Below are 17,192 nucleotides of genomic sequence, written 5' to 3'. Positions count from 1 at the left end.
GGAGGAAAACCTTGGTTTTCCTGTGGGAAGCATCTTTTCTTTCTCCCAATCTGCGTAGCTCAGGTAGAGTGACCCTGCTTTAAAGCTCCAGGAGTGAAGTGAGGACTGAAGGTGATGTTGGTCAGTCCTTCCAGTCTGGGTCCAACCACAAGCCATTCTATAGGTGCAGGAGTGAATGAGTGACCTAAGCCTAGCCAAGTCAGAAAAAAATCCCTGGAGTCTTTTTGTCAAGAAATGCTCAGAAAAACAAAAAAGCCCTTGCTTCCTGTTGGGTTATATCTAGTAGAACAGAAATTTAAAACTTTGCCTGCGCTTGAGAAGAGCTTGCCTAAAATGAAGCCAGCACAGAGAAAAGCAGCCTGATCCAGAGTGAGACTGTTCTGAAGTTTTGAACTAAGCTTTATTGCATCTACTCATCAGTCTTTTAGTTTCGTAGGTCAAATGAGTCCCTCTTCATTAACCCAATTCGAATTAGGTTTTTTGTTACTGACTCTACTTACTGCTAGAATTATCTCATGAAAAAGGAGGGTGTTTCAACTCAAATGTGATGCCCTTCTCCATTTGTTTCTTCATTTTCAATGGTTATTTTTTCAGCTTTTATAAGGTGGGAATGAAGTTTGGTGCTGGGGATATAAAGAGGAATAAGAGACTCTGCTACCATCTAACCCTCAATGCAGTAGGAAATGAATGTAAAAAAGAAAAGTTTCGGAAAAGCTACCATGGCAAACCATTCCCAAGGTATTGGGAATGAGAAGGGAGACTTGCTGCAACTCTTATAGAGGGTTTATGAGAATTGTCAGACTGAAAGAAGGGCTCACTCATGTGAATCTTAAGGGGCTTTGCAAGTAAATGGGGAACACAGAGGGGTGGAAAACATTCCAGGAGAGGATCAAGTGGGCAAAGACATGGTTATTGAAAAGAGCATGTGAGTACTGAGAGAGCAAGTGTCTTGCATTTAGAGCTCACTCTATGAGCAGGAAGAGGGGGAAAGAGGCTGGAAGAGGTGGCAGGGCTGGGACATTGGAGGCCATGTGCTCATAGGATCCTGCTTCTCCATCAAGACCCAGTTTGGATGTTACCTCCATTGGGAAGTGTCACCTCAAGGTGTTTCTATAGCCTTCTTGCACAGACTACATTGTGACCTTTCTCGGCTGTCTACCATGGGGAGGAGGAAAGGCTAGGGTAACCTAAGATTCACAGTGTGTGCAGAAAAGGAAGGGTGGTAGATATTGTAAAACTAACAATAATAAATAATAATAAGCAGAAACTTCATAGAAACCCAGATAGAACAGAATGACCAGAAGGGGGAGCTCTCACACTCTGGGACAAGAACTGAGCCCAGCAGGAGGAAGACTCCTTTCCTTGCAAAGACTCAATGAAAATCCTTGGACTTTTTGCTTACTGTAGCCCTCCCAACTTCTTGTTCCTTTCTATAAAAATGTTCTTCTTCCCTTACCGCTTGGGGACTTGGATGGAGCTTGCCATGGCTGCAGACTTCAAATTGCAATTCTTTGCTGGTCTTAAATAAACCCCTCTTTACTGGAGAAATACCTGACAATCTATCAGTTTTAGGTCAGAAATATTAAGTCAAAGGGCATTTATAAAGCACATACAATATATTGATGCAAGAGATTGTGGTCAGTTTTGCAAAAGATATGTAGTGGAAAAAGCTGAAACATAAAGTGCTTCTTCATGCGTACTTTCTTCTGCAGTAGAGTTAGTCTTACCTTCTGTTGCTGTTGTAAAGACAGCCTGACAACTTCAAAATCTCTCAATATTTAAATTCATTTCAATTATCTCTGAATACCAAGTAATATGTTAAGTTTGGGCATTATTCCAAGTCTTCTAAAGAATAGATTTCAGTGTAAACTTTGACTTTCCATTTTTTTATGATTGTTTTTTAAACTTTTGCAGAGGTAATTAAAGTACATCACATATGTATAAGCCAAAAAAATACAGAAATGCCAAAATTACCAAAGAATATGTCAAGAAATAGATATAGGAAGTGAGGAAATGTCTCTGTGGAAATATTTTTTATCACTCTTGGCTATAATGGGCATGAAAGCAGCATGATGACTCTGTTTTGATGCTTTCTGTATTGCGGAAGCAAAATTTAGGAAGTTGAGAGATGAGTTATAAATCACAGCAAACATATCACGCACAGTGATATGTTATTACATAGTTCAGCTAGGAAAGTTATAATCATCATAAAAATCTTGATGATCAGAGAATATCCTCTGTAACTTTTCAAGGTTTTAAAATTTGTTGATACATTCTTTATGACTCATATATAATCTTTTTTAGAAAATGTTATCTGTGTGCTGGAAAACCAAACGTGGTTTATGCAGTTGTTAGGTGAAACATGCCCATGTGTTTTTTTCAAGCCAGATTGGTCGGTCATGTTGTTTAACTCTTCTATACTGTTATGATTTTTTTACTGCTTTGTCTATTAAGTATTGAGAGAAGTTTGTTAGAACCTTTAACTGACTGTGGTTTCATATATTGCACCTTTTAGTTTCTCTCCATTTTGCTTTATATATTTTGATAATGTTATTAAGTTCGCTAAGTATTTTTGTCCCTTGTAAAATTGCCACTTTTTAATTTTAAATCAGCCTTCTTTATATCTCAAGTCTTAATGTATTATTTGGTTGTAACTAATATATCAATCAGGGACTTCCCAGGTGGTGCTAGTGGTACAGGACCCACCTGCCAATGCAGAAGAAGTAAGAGATGCAAGTTCAATCCCTGGGTCAGAAAGATCCCCTGGAGGAGGGCCTGGCAACCCACTTCAGTATTCTTGCCTGGAGAATCCCAGAGGAGCCTGGCGGGCTAAAGTCCGTAGGCTCACAAGGAGTTGCAAAGAGATGACAGAAGTCACTTAGCATGCATGCACAATATATCAACCATTAACAAGTATATCAATAATTTATACTAATAATAAATTAATAAGTAATTAATACATCAATATATCCATGCCAGGTTTCTTTCAATTGTTTTTTGCATGATATCATGTTTTAATTCTTTTCATTTCAAATGATCTAGGTCCTAATGTTTAAAGTGTGCCTTTTTTAAGCAACATTAATTCTTTTTGTCTTAATTACACAGCCTAATGGTCTTTGACTTTTGAGTTTTCATCCCATTTCAATATACTATAATTTCTAATATATTTGGATTTAATGTCTTATCTTTTGAAAAATGGACTTTCAATTTGGAATAATTTTCAAAGTTAATTAACTTACCTTTTTTTTTTTTTTTTTTTTGGCTGAGCTGGGTCTTCATTTCTGCTCAGTCTTTTCTCTGGTTGCAGGGAGCGGGGTTACTCTCTAGTCACAGTGCATGGGCTTTTCTTTGCAGTGGCTTCTCTTGTTTCAGAGCACAGACCCTATGCTGAGTGGGTTTCAGGAGCTGCAGCATGGAGTTTGTCGTTGTGGCTCCCAGGCTGGAGAACACAGGCTCCGTAATTGTTGCACATGGGTTTACTTGCTCTGTGGCATGTGGGATCTTCTTGGACCAGGGATCAAAACCACGTCTCCTGTATTGGCAAACATGTTCTTTACCACTGAGCCACCAGGAAAGCCCCAGAATAATTTTAGATTTACTAAACACTTGTATAACACAGCACAAGGAGTTCCTGTGGACCTTGGCCCAGTATCTCCTCTTGTTGATATCCTACATATTTATAATCACTTGTCAAAACTAAGAAATTAGCATTGGCACATTGCTGTTAACTAAACTCCAGCCTCCATTTGGGTCTCACCACTTTCCATTAATGTCTTTTTTCTATTCCTGGATCCAATCCAGCATACCACATGGCATTAAATCATGTGTCTTTTGTCTCCTTAGAGCTGTGACAGATTCTCAGTTTTGTCTTTCATGAATTTGACAGTTTTAAAGCATGCTCATGAGTTATTTTGTAGAATGTTCCTCCATGTGGATTTTTAGGATGATTTTCTGATGATTACACTGGGATTATTGATTTGGGGTAAGAATATCATGAAGATGAAGTGTCCTTCTTATCACATTATATGAGTACATGATGCTCACATGATATCAAGTGATATCAAGTAGTGATAATAACCTTAATCACTTGGTTAAGTGACAGATTCTCTACTGTAAGTTTATTGTTTTTCCTTTTTCCTTACCTCTTTTTTGGAAGTAAGTCACTAAGTCCAGCCCAAACTCAGGTGTGTGTGAGAGGGTTGGAATTAAACCCCACCTTCAAGAGGCTCTACTTATATTATTAGAAATCCTTCCGAAAGGAAGCCATTTCTCCCTGTGCCATCTGTTGTTTTGTCTCTTTATTCTTTAATTTTTGTCTACTTATGTATTATACAGGTATTTTCTTTTATTCCATTTTCTCCCCTTTTTAAATTTTTAAATCTAAAATTTAGCATTTTCTTTTTATTGGTCATCCTAAAAGTTACTATGTTCTTGCCACATTGCAATTTTCTTTAAAGCTTTCTCTAACAATGTATTATATTTTATGATACATTGTATTATAAATCTATTTATCTCCCTATCATTTGTGTTACTTTTGTCATATATTTTACTGTACAGTATGTACTTATTTCTACTGACCATTATTATTGTCATTTTAAACAACACAAACTGCTCCTGTTCTTAGGAATAATCTACTTTTCTATCTTTTTCTCCCAGCTTCATTAAAAGGAAAAGAATGGCATAGCTGTTTGAAAACCATTAATCAAAACAATTTAATAGGAGCCCTTATTAAAATATTAATAAAAATTCAACAGTTTATAAAGAACTAATTTTGAATAACAAATTGGTCAGTGTGAAAAAAATAGGGATTTTTAAAAATAAAACTAGAATTCTCAAAGTGGTTGAGGAGGGTAGTATATCAAATATTCCTTCTCAAGTTAGAGAAAAATAAGGGAATAGTAGCAAGGAGTTGGCATAAAGTTAGGTACAATCTAAGCCTAAGTGTATAATACCTTGAGCACCCAGTAGGAACTAAAGATCAAGAAGAATAAAACAAAACTTAATCATGTTATTTTTTTTGCAAAACTTTTATTTTCATGCCATTTAAAAAATGTAACAGTAGTTTTAACTTCTTTGTTCCAAAACAAAGAGAAACACCACATAGTAAACGTTAAACGAGGCATTATGCCTTACAAGCAAGACATAAAATGTCCAAGGGAAATTTCAACATTAAAATGTTGATCACATAATATGAAATCATTTCAATAAATAACAACTGACATTCTTTAAAAAAAAGTACAGAAATAGAAATGCACATACTTTCCCTGATTCTAGTAGTGATTTCACTGATTATAAGAACTTCCCTCTCCCACTCATCGACTCCGCCTCTCTCTCAGAGCCTAGCACTTTATGGTCTTCCAATAAATATCAGTTGAATAAAACATTTAAAACTCATCATCTTCATATTAAATAACAATCAGGACTGGGTTATGTTTGATTAACATAATCACATCTTTAAACACTAACATGTAAAAGACTAAAATACCAGCTTTGAAAAATAAATACATATATAAATAAATAGAACTCATATAAAATAGTCCAGCACATCACGTCCTTTCTAGTTGTCCCTGGAAACCAGCCGTTCTCGTCTTCATTTTCAGTTCCTGTAAGAGCAGAGACCACTTTTCAGGAACTGTCACCAGTGAATTTCTTACTTCCCTCTAGGTCAGTTGGTGCTGCCCCTACAATGAGAAAAGGGTTAGGGTTACAGGTGCTGAGGAAAGCTATTCTTCTTGTACAGGCCCCAAGGCTGGAGGGACTTCTGCATGGAGACCCTGGCCCAGCTTTGCACTCAGAAAAGGTTTCTGCTAAAAAAGATTTTAAAACTTTCACAGGCATCCTAGAACTCAGGGAGCTTTCACTGCAAAGTCCTGCTCTTCACTGGTAAGTTTCTGAGGTCCTGGTTGCCGGAAACCCGGGTCTCCATTTTTCAGGTAGAAACCATTGAGGAATGGAGGTAAACAACATCTGTTCTTTAATGGGTTGGAAGCATTTTACCATTTCTGGTTAAATTTACTTAGTCTTTTAAAATCGCTCAGTTGTGTCTGATTCTTTGTGACTCTATGGACTGTAGGCTACCAGGCTCCTCTGTCCATGGAATTCTCTAGTCAAGAAGATTGGAGTGGGTAGCCATTCCCTTCTCCAGGGGATCTTCCTGACCCAAGGGTTGAACCTGGGTCGCCTGCATTGCAAGTGAATTCTTTACCTTCTGAGCCACCAGGAGAGCCCTACTTAATCTTTTAGGAACATACAGGTTCATTTGAATGGGGATGGAGAGGAGGGTCAGGACAGAGGGAGCTGGAAACAGCCTTCGGACACTAGAGCAGATCAAATTTAATGGGAAATAATGGTTTTTAGTCCTACAACTAAACTGTGGGTTTATCAAATACTATTTTCAGGAAGTAGATGCCAGTATTTGAGGGCAATGGCTCTAGTTGCAAGTAGGAATAAAATCCATGACTTACTTGTTTAGCATCTTATTGATGATTTTCTTAACCATGGGAGCTTCAGGGTTGAGACAAGCTTCCTGACCATTCTTAAGAGTGGCTCTGCAGAGAGAAGGGAGAATCCACGTGAGGCAGGAGGTCGGGCTGTAAGTCTAGGTTGGGGCATCCGGACTGCCGGGGTGATAAGAACAACAACAATGGCTCTACTTACATGACTTCGGTTTGGCCGCAGTGGGGGCCCGGGGGCGTCACCTTGACGCTCTGGATGTTCTTGAGGTGAATCCCCTGCAAAGTCTGCAGGCAATGGCAGCGCAGTTCATTGACCACGGGCGCCCCTGCGGGAAGGACAGAGTGGGTTAGGGGCTGCCCCCATGGGTACCCGCCCGTCCCCGTCCCGCCCAGTGGATCCCGGGCTCCGGTTCTCACCTGCTGCGCGCCGGCCGGCGGCCACCAGGAGCAGGAGCAGCATCGCGGCGCGGAGGAGGCGGGGAGCGGCGGTCGCGGCTCGGGCCATGGGTCTCAGCTCGGAGGGTCTGTGTCTGCGGCGGGAAGGCTGGCGGGAGCGCTGGCTGAGCGGGCTCTGTGGCTCTCGGAGCCTAGCGAACCCCTTTTATCCATGGTTGGGGCGGGAGTTGGCAGCCCCGGGCCCGGGAAATTCCCGGACGCGCGGGTCATTCCCGGGTCCGGAAGGAAGGCTTGGCCCCGCCTGCCTCCCGGGGAGTCCACGCACGCGGGGTGTCCTCTTTGTGCCCAAATCCCCACGTGGGGAATGAGTGGCCGCCAGGCTGGGGCTACCTAAGGTCGAGAGGGGTGCCGTGGGCGCCCGGACACCCCTGGTTGTCAGCGGACGTTGTCAGACTAGTATAGGGACTGCACCACAGTTTAGGGGGGAGTTAATTTCTTTCAAAGACACTTCCATTTTGGAGATTGAACGAGTTGAGGCTAGAATGGCAGCCTTTGTTTGTTTGTTTTGTCTATCTTTCCTTTTTCTTTAATTTGCATTTTGTAGACTTTATGAATCCCTGACATAAATGCACTTTTTAAAATAACATATCATCTCAGTTTATATGTAAGAACCTTTGTCTAATACCTGATGTTCTAGGATCAAAAATAAATCACACTAGTGCCATTGTTTTGTTTTGTTTTGTTTGAGATATGAACTGGGGGCGAGGGCCAGGGACCTGACTATTAAATGGGTTGATTCCCTGTTTATTTTAGGATACTGTGTTGTAATCTGTTATCTGTCCTCTCTTCGAAATTCTGGAACTTAGTGATTCCAAGAGCACCACTTTTTGTTACACAGAAGGCTGTGTTTTCACTCACCGCAGATATAAGGTATTATAAAGGGCCAAGTTGGGCTCAGGAGGTCCCTTCACCTTTCCTAGGCCTGTCTGTGGGCAGAAAAGATCTTAAGATCAGAAAGTGAGTGCCTAAGATTCCTGACTTTAAACAGCAGATATGGCTTTGGACACAAATACTAGATTACTAATACATTTCACTCCATGTTATTTGAATTTGCCTATTTCTTTGAACTAATTCCTCCTGGGAATCAACTATCAATGTACTTACATTTCAAATTCTATGTAACTGAGGCCTTCTCACTTGCAGCATCAGTTTCAATATCCCTTTTTAGATTAAACTGTAGTTGGTCTAAGTTGACCCTCCAGAGTAGGTAAGGACTTTGGGGATGTGTGTGATGTTCTGTGGATGCTGTGAGAAGGATTGGGGAGTGGAGGAAGAGGGTCTGCCTCAGGAACAGAGGGATTTTGTCAATCAGGCTGTCAAGGCTGAAATCTCAACTGTACATTTACCTGCCACCATGGGATCATGGGCAGTTTATTTAATCTGTCCCTGTTCTTGCTCTTCCTCTGTTAAAGCGAGCTAATGATAGTGTCTACCTCACAGAATTGTTATGAATATGAAATGTGTTAACATTTCTAGAAGAGTGTGTGCTCAGTAGTATCCAAAGGGTAGCACATATTAAGTGCTATATAAATATTTGCTAAATAAAATAGAAATGTTTACAGCCTTACTGTTATGCATTAAATGTTAGTGCCCTCCAAAAATTCCTATGTTGAAGCCCTATACCTCACTGAGATGGTATATGACTGTGGAGACTTTTGGTGATTAGGTTTATTTGAGGTCATCAGGATGGGGTCATCACAGTAGGATTAGTGCCTTTATAGCAAAAGGTCGTCTCTCTTAGTGATGTGAGAATAAAGCAAGGTGATTTCACCACCTGCAAACCAGAAGAAGATTCTCACCAGATATCAAATCTGCAGACACTTTGATCTTGCTTCCCAGTCTCCAGAAATGTGAGAAATTTGTTGTTATTCAGTCCCTAAGTTGTGGCTGACTCTTTGCGACCCCATGGACTGCAGCATGCCAGGCTTTCCTGTCCTTCACTATATCCTGGAGTTTGCTCAAACTTCTGTCCATTGAATCAATGCTGCTATCGAACCATCTCATCCTCTGTCGTCCCCTTCTCCTCCTGCCTTCAATCTTTCCCAGCATCAGGATCTTTCCCAATGAGTTAGCTCTTTCTATCAGGTGGCCAAAGTATTGGAGCTTCAGCTTCGGCATTAGTCCTTCCAATGAACACTCAGGACTGATCTCCCTTAGGATGGACTGGTTGGATCTCCTTGCAGTCCAAGGGACTCTCAAGAGTCTTTTTCAGCACCACAATTTCAAAGTATCAATTCTTCAGTGCTCAGTCTTTGCTTATGGTCTGACTCTCTCATCTGTACATGACTCCTGGAAAAATCATAGCTTTGACTGTACGGACCTTTGTCGGCAAAGTGATGTCTCTGCTTTTTAATATGCTGTCTAGATTTGTCATAGCTTTTCTTCCAAGGAGCAAGTGTCTTTTAACTTCATGGTTGCAGTCACCATCCACAGTACTTTTGGAGCCCAGGAAAATAAAGCCTGCTATTGTTTCCATTTTTTTTCCCATTTATTTGACATAAGTTGATGGGACTGGATGCCATGATGTTAGTTTTTTGAATGTTGAGTTTTAAAGCAGCTTTTTCACTCTCCTCTTTTACCTTCATCAAGAGGTTCATGTTTGTTATTTAAGCCTAGTCAACCCAGGAGAAGGGAAAGGATACCCACTTCAGTATTCTGGCCTGGAGAATTCAGTCCATGGACTATACAGTCCATGGGGTCACAATGAGTCAGACACGACTGAGTGACTTTCACTCACTCGGTGTATGACATTTTGTTATAGCAGCCTGACCTGATTAAGTTACTTGCATAAATACAACATGGTGATCCATCCCAGTATTCTTGCCTGGAGAATCCCATGGACAGAAGAGCCTGGTGGGCTACAGTCCATGGTGTTGCAAAGAGTCAGAGTGATTGAGCAACTAAACAACAACCACAATAAACACAACAACCCATGTTGTAAAGAGAATATATATATATATATATATTTATTTATTTCAGAGAAACATATCGTAATTTATCTTTAAATTTTTTTAGCATTAGAAATTTCGTAAGGGGGAATGCACTCATATTCTTTGAGAATCTTAGAATAGATTTTTTAAATCCACTGGTTGCTTTCAGTTACTTCTCAGATAAAATAGGAATAAGAGTAAAAAAAATTTCCCAATTCATTTATGAGAAAATATTTAAGAAATGACTGTCTATCTGCCTTGGGCATTAACAGTTAGTTGCTCAAACAATGAAAAGTATTAGCTGTAATGGTTCCCAGACCCAACCCAAAGTAGTGACCTGAATAAATACCAAGGAAGAGCAGAATTTCAGCTTACTTACAACATCAGCCAAAAGGATGAGACATGTCAAGAATCAACTCTTTATCTGTAGAATTATCTATAACATGACCTCTGGAACTTTGTTAAATTAAAATCATTTACTTTCAGGAAGAAATAAAAAAGGATTGTTTTTCTTTTAATAATGTACTGCTTTCCATTATTTAATTCAGGTCAGCCCCAGAGTTAGTTTTAGAAAATTTTAAATGAAACTCATCAGGATAAGCAAATTATTTCTTGTTTTTAATGTGTCCTGAATGCCGCTTTTATATGCGCAAGCCATAAATCAATGCAATCATGAATTCAGTGGAGTCAGCTCAATTTCCTAAATTCCATTTTATTCTGTAATTGTAAGGGTATCTTTGAGATTTGATTAATACAGGGTAACATGCCTGCAGAGTCTAAGGTCACTGTTCCATGCTGAACACTGACCTTGCTCATTGGCCAGCATGAATGAGTGGTGTGGCTCTGCTGTGTCCTAGCTGACCTTGAGAGCTCTGTTGGCATAACTGCCACTGCTACCATCCCCATTTCCTCACAGCTATGGTTTGTGTAGAACAGTTCTACACTTAAGGGAGAAAATGAAGATGGCTGAACAGGTTACTAGATCCCAAGATCTCCCATCCTTCTAAGAATGCTCAGTTGAACGACAGTGTTAACCTCCCCTTCCGAGCTCTACTATGAGTACGTCTGCTGCTTTCTCTACCTGTCTCCTGATTGGCACCCACATTTCTTCTTTTCCTTCTTTTTTTGGGGGAGGAAGGGGTTCACACAGGTGCAGCAGGGACCTTACTTCTCTATCGATCTGACACTCTCGACAGTGAAAGTGTGTAGTCCTAATCACTGGATCACCAGAGAATTCACCTTCTTTCTTCTTAAAACAGAACCTTGGTTTTCCTTTGGAAATCCCTGCCTTTGCCCTTGGCAGTCCATGTGATTAAAGTGACTTCAATTCTGAAGACAAAGTTTGTGACCCAAGGACACTGTTGCTCCCTGCTTCCTACCTATGTCCTTGCCCACGTCTACATGGGTTCACAATGGAGCTAATGAGTTAAGGTTGGCTAATAAGACTGTCAATTGTGCAGGAGCATAGGGAATTAAGAGGCTCTGAGAGGCTCTTGCTTCTAGCTGGGATTGCTAAACTGGTAAGATGGAAATCTGCCGTGTTGTCATGACTTAGGGAGTGCTTGCCTGAAAATATAATGTCACAGAGGAAAAACTCAGACATAGCTTACACAGACAAGATTATTGGAGATGCTGTTTGTGAACTTGAGTCTAGCTTTGTCCTACCTAATCCTTTATGGGCATGAGTTTGAGAAAACTCAGGGAGATAGTGATGGACAGAGAAGCCTGGCGTGCTGCAGTTAATGGGATCACAAAGAGTGGGACATGACTGAGCCACTGAAATGCAACAACAAATCCTTTGACTTTCACTGTCATATACAATAGATTCTCTTCCCTTGTTTAGCCAATTTGGGTTGTGATTACACCACATGCAGGTAAAGAGTCCTGAAAAATACCTCCATCTTTCATACTGCTTCTAAAGTTATCTTTTTAACAGACTGAATTCTTCACTATTTAAATCCTTCCTTCCCTTTTTCTCTCCATCTATTCACTTTAAACTTAACATTTATGAGTTTGGAAACGTGTTAGCTTCAAGGAATATAAAAAAAAATAAGATTGATTCCATTATCACAAAACTTTCAGTCTAATAAGAGAAGCAGATTTATAGACAGACAATTATGAAGTACCCTAGTATATCACCTGAAAAGTATGCCTAGACTATGGTAGGTGCCTAGAGGTGGGATACCAAGTCTTGTTTCTGAAGAGGGTGGGCCAATTTCTCAGAGAAGAACTTCAGAGCAGCTTATGTGTAGGGAAGGTACTTATTGAGTTGAGTCATAAATGATGGATGAAATTTTCTCATGTGAATCAGGAGATCAGAGGATAGGGGAAACATTCCAGAAGGTGATGTCAAATGTACAAAAGCATTGATGTTAGAATGAGTATCATGTCTACTTGGAACAGACAGCAACTCATATATCTGGAGCTTAATCTGTGAGTCAGGGAGAGAGGAGAGAAGGAGGCAAAATCTAGTCACTGAAGGCTATGTGTAGCTCCCACTTGTTACTCAGAAACCAGTGCAGGTGTTAATTCTAATTCCATTAGAATGCTTTTCAGTCCATCTCAAAGTGTTTCCTTGACCTATGTGCACAAATTTCCTAAGTATGAAGTATGTAAGGGAAGGTCAGATTAAATAAAAGGTTCAGGATAAGACAAAAAAAATGGAGACTTTTATTAACTCCTTACTGTGTGTAACATGTTAGGACATGATTTATAAGAGATACAAAACTGGATAGACTCCAAACTCTTAACCTGACATTCTCCACTGTTAAATTGACATTCCTTAATATCTGTCCAGTATACTCCCCTCTGTATATTAGGTAACTTCTGTTGTTGTATCTGTAGTAAAGCCTTGGATGAGTTGAGCAATTTGCAATGATCTCAAATCATTTCAAGTTACACTGAAAGTGAGTGAAAGTGAAGTCACTCAGTCGTGTCTGACTCTTTGCAACCCCATGGATGGTAGCCTACCAGGCTCCGCAGTCCATGGGATTCTCCAGGCAAGAATACTGGAGTGGGCTGCCATTTCCTTCTCCAGGGAATCTTCCCAACCCAGGGATCGAACCCGGGTCTCCTGCATTGCAGACAGACGCTTTACCGTCTGAGCCACTAGGGAAGCCCCAAGTTACACTAAATCAACTTTAAAAACATTGGCTTTGGGCAATTTTAAAAAGATTTTAAGAAATTGCTTCAAGTTAGTTTTTCATCTTTATTTTCTTAAAATTGTTTATAATGTTTATGGAAGAAGCCTCTATTAAATAAATGCCACCATGATCATATAAAGCAATATGAAGAAACGGTGCTATGACAAGCTTTAAAAAGGGAACTCAACACAGGGAAAGGGCAAACGTCTCCATGGAAATGCATAGTTTATGCTATAAAATTTTTTTTGGAGAATAAAACCATGATGACTGTGGTTTCACGGAAGCAAAATTTAGGAAGTCAATAGATGAGTGTTGTTCAATCACTAAGTCATGTCCAGCTCTTTGTGACCTCATGGGCTGCTGCACACCAGTTTCTGTTGTCTTCCACTATTTCCTGGAGTTTGCACAAATTCATGTCCAGGTAGTCAGTGATGCCATATATGTGTGTGTGTGTGTATAAATATATATGTATATATATGTGTCTGTGTATATGTATATATATGTATTAAAGATGAGTATACATACATATATATATGATTGTGTGTGCTAAGTCACTTTAGTTGTGTCTGACTCTGTGCGACCCTAGGGACTGCAGCCTGCCAGGCTCCTCTGTCCATGGGATTCTCCAGGTCAGAATACTGTAGTGGGTTGCCATTTCCTTCTCCAGGGGATCTTCCTGACCCAGGGATGGAACCCGAGTCTCTTACATCTACCTGCGTTGGCAAGTGGGTTCTTTACCACTAGTGCCACCCGGGAAGCCCGCATATATATACATATGAGTGTACATAGATAAGTGTATAAACCACAAATGAAAGTATCACACGCATGGTGTCACAAGTTTTAGCTAGAATTAGAATAAAGAATCACAAACTTGATTTTTGAATGTTGTCCATAGTGCATTTTCCAGTGTTTTTTTTTTTTTTTTACTAAATTCCACATATTTTGGACCAGAAATACTTTTATTTTTGTTTTTATTCCTCTTGACTCTGTCCATTTGTACATACATTTTTTAAATAGAGACACACACAGCATGTGTTATAAGTAATCAAAGTCTTATCAAACAAACAAAGCAAGATAAAAGCTCTGCGTGAGGGGATGGTGATGGCATTAGCGTTTATCTGGTACTTACACGAGGCCAGTAAGGAAGGTGATAGATGTTCTGGACAGGAAATAGAAAGATTCATTATTTGGGGCTGGAATGGAGTTTATCCCCTGTTTTTCCTACACCATGTGATCTCTCATTACAGCCTTTTTTTTTTTTTTGTATCTGCTTTATTTTTTGTCCATTCTGCATTCCACCAGCTTATAGCCAACCTAAACATTTTTACTTCTTTTAAAGTGCTGAAAATAGTTCATAGGATTATTATGAAAATCAATTAAGTTCACATTTGCAAAATGTGCTTGAAAGTAAAATAAAATATTGTTAAATAAAGAAAAATAATGAAATGGCTTAAATTAAGAATAGCCTTTAAAAGTCAAAAGAAAATATCATGCATGAATTTGTACTTAGTTGAGATTAAGCAATCAGTTTTATTGACTGTTTGTATTTAGCAAATGGGTTCAGGGTGGCATAATTATTTCTCAATATCAAGGAAGTAGAAGGAGAAAAGGTGAAGGCACAGAGAGATTTTGAGGATGAAGGGAGATGAGTTTAGGGGTTATCACAATAAAGTGGGACTAAGCAGGCACTGAGTCGTCAGGGCTAAGGACAGGGCTGGGTGTTTGAGGGAAATGGTGAGGATTTGGAACAACAGTTGCTAAAAGTACAGAGGTAGTTGATCTTAATGAACAAAAAGACTGTAAAATATCAGGGAAAGATCACTTAGGACTAAAAAGCATTAAAATACACCGATACCAACACACATGATTTCATTTCTTCATGTAACTCAGGGACAAAGATAAATAGTAAAACTGAGCAAGACCATGGGGTTAGCCCAGCGTAAACCATGAAGACCTTAATTTGCAGAAATGACTAACCACAGAATCTAGGCTGAGATGGAAAGTGCAGGAAGCAGGATAAGGTATGATAGACTGAAAAATGGTGGTGGGGGGGGATAATCTTTGAGGGACTTTCAGGTCCCTGGGGAATGTTGGGTATGTTCAATGTATGTTTGAAACTAGGAGTTTGGACAAAAAGTTACTCTTGGAAAGTGTCTGTAATCTCATTGCTCCATTCTAAAGAGAATAATGTCAAAAGTGAGGTTCTGCTTGGGGGTGACCAAGATAGTGTGTCATTTGAAGGTTCTGATGTAGAGGAGATTAAAGAACCATGAGATTCAGTTAGGACAGGTGGGTGGGACGTATGGAAGAAAAGGGAGACAGGATGCTTCGGTTATGTATCTCATGTGATACAGTCTATCTAAATATGAATCTATGCAATTAAATAGTATTTCTTGAGCACATGCTGTGATACTTTGTGATTGTGATTGGGGGTGTGGATGGATAGATGAGGGGAAATGTTGGCATGACCCTGAAAGTTCTTGGGCATACTTCAAACTGAAAATAAAGACTAGAAACACTGTTGATGGTAATGACCTGGTGGGGGATTATCATATTTGTAAATTATTTTAATAGAGTTGAAAACCATGTTAGGTATTGATTGGCATTACTTTTCTTAATTAACTTTTGGTTGGTTGAGTTGCTTATGCCAGTAACTTACCAAAAACATTAACCACATTTTTTAGCATTTACTGTGGCTAACGTTTTCTTGGAATGTAGCTATACTAGGAAGGACAAAATTTTCTTCTCTAGAGGAAGCGATGAGAAGGACAAAAAAATAATGACAATAGATTTTAGAATAGCAGCCGATGGAGGTTGGGAAACTGTCCTTTAAAATTACAGAGTAGAAATTAGATTAGGGATTCTCAGGTGGTACAGTGGTAAAGAATCTGCCTGCCAATACAGGAGACACGGGTTCGATCCCTAAGTTGGGAAGATACCTTGGAGAAGGAAATGGCAACCTGCTCCAGTATTCTTACCTGGAGAATTCCGTGGACAGAGGAGCCTGGTCGGCCACAGTCCATGGAGTTGCAAAGAGTTGGACACGACTAAACAACTGAGCACAGCACAAAGATTAGCTGAGGCTGTTGATAATTAAGACTTGATAGTTCTCACTCAGTTTGCGGTTGGTGACCCCTTTGGCTTCAAGCTTTCCTGTCCTCTATAAAAACTGGACACAGGTGCAATCTCTTTGTTGTGTCTGACTCAATGAACTAATAAATAATTGATATGGTTACATATTATGCTTATTTCTTATGTTTTTTTCCACTGAAGAAAAAAGGTAAAAAAAAATAAAGATAGCTTCTCAATTACCAGATATACTTTATAGTCTTATAAACTTGGTGGTTGGCAGACTTAATAGACTTTTCAATTTCATTTGGGGGAAAATGCAGCTTATATTCAGTGTGCTAAACTTTTCTTTTTTGACCGTAACACCCAGGCTTTGGGATGCAGTTCTACCAAAGAAAAATTCTTGCTTATCTGTGCTGTATTTAGTGGGTTGCTTGTTAGCTCAGGGATTGGACTGTTTGGAAATAATAGATGTTCTAGATGTAAGGAACCAAAGGAAGAGGAGAAGAGTAAAATTTATTAGGTCCCAACTCTATGTCAGATGCAGTAACTGAGCTTTACAAAATATCATTTTCATAATTTCAAGAATGCTATGAAGTTGATATCATTATTCTCATTTTATCAATAAAGAAAGTGGCACAAAGGATCTTAAAGGCAGAGTTAAAATTAAAACAAAACTAATTCAGAAGCCCATTGGCTCAAAGTCAAGTCTTTCTCTGGATAAGGAAAGAAAGACAGGGAAGAAAGACATCATATAAATCTTAAGTCTACTGAGTGCACTTCATTTTTTAAGCCCTCCTAGGAAATAATGCATTTAAAAATTTTTTCAATTTAGTTTGTCCTAGGAATCAAATGAAAATGTATGAGTAATGACAGCTTCTAGGCGCCAGAATGTCAACAGCCCAGAGATCCCCTGGCTTGTGCCAACTCAGCTCTAAACACTTCATTCCATGGAAATCTCAAAGACCTCCTACACTGATAATCAGATTAAGTGCATGAAGTCACTCAGTCCTATTTGCAACCCCATGGATAGTAGCCTGCACCAAGCTCCTCCGCCCATGGGATTTTCAAGGCAAGAGTACTGGAGTGGGTTGCCATTTCCTTCTCCAGGGAATCTTCCCAACCCAGGGATCAAACCC

At 39.5% G+C, this 17,192-nt stretch overlaps 1 protein-coding gene and 1 long non-coding RNA gene across 7 annotated transcripts in view; one reads left to right on the top strand and one right to left on the bottom strand.

Moving 5' to 3' along the window:
* Positions 1 to 5,008: 5,008 nt before the first annotated feature.
* On the bottom strand, positions 5,009 to 7,030 carry LOC101104661 (growth-regulated protein homolog gamma). 2 transcript variants are annotated; one of them, XM_004009907.5, is made up of 4 exons: positions 6,873 to 7,030; positions 6,658 to 6,781; positions 6,465 to 6,548; positions 5,009 to 5,681 (listed from the first exon to the last, which is right to left on the bottom strand). In XM_004009907.5, the coding sequence occupies exons 1-4, from the start codon at positions 6,958 to 6,960 to the stop codon at positions 5,666 to 5,668; spliced, it is 312 nt and encodes a 103-aa protein (XP_004009956.1). In that variant the 5' UTR covers positions 6,961 to 7,030; the 3' UTR covers positions 5,009 to 5,665. The 2 variants fall into 2 exon arrangements, with proteins under 2 accessions (XP_004009956.1, XP_012035535.1); XM_012180145.4 differs by having other exon boundaries at positions 5,009 to 5,603.
* Positions 5,668 to 17,192, top strand: part of LOC105615523 (uncharacterized) — a 71,586-nt gene continuing 60,061 nt past the window's right edge. For all 5 annotated transcript variants that reach the window (XR_009601072.1, XR_009601074.1, XR_009601073.1 and 2 more), the window contains exon 1: positions 5,668 to 5,883. This is a non-coding gene — a long non-coding RNA (uncharacterized LOC105615523). The remainder of the gene's footprint in view (positions 5,884 to 17,192) is intronic.

The sequence above is a fragment of the Ovis aries genome, chromosome 6, assembly GCF_016772045.2.
Source record: "Ovis aries strain OAR_USU_Benz2616 breed Rambouillet chromosome 6, ARS-UI_Ramb_v3.0, whole genome shotgun sequence".
In the NCBI taxonomy this organism is placed as follows: domain Eukaryota; kingdom Metazoa; phylum Chordata; class Mammalia; order Artiodactyla; family Bovidae; genus Ovis; species Ovis aries.
This window is presented reverse-complemented; position numbering and strand designations above follow the sequence as displayed.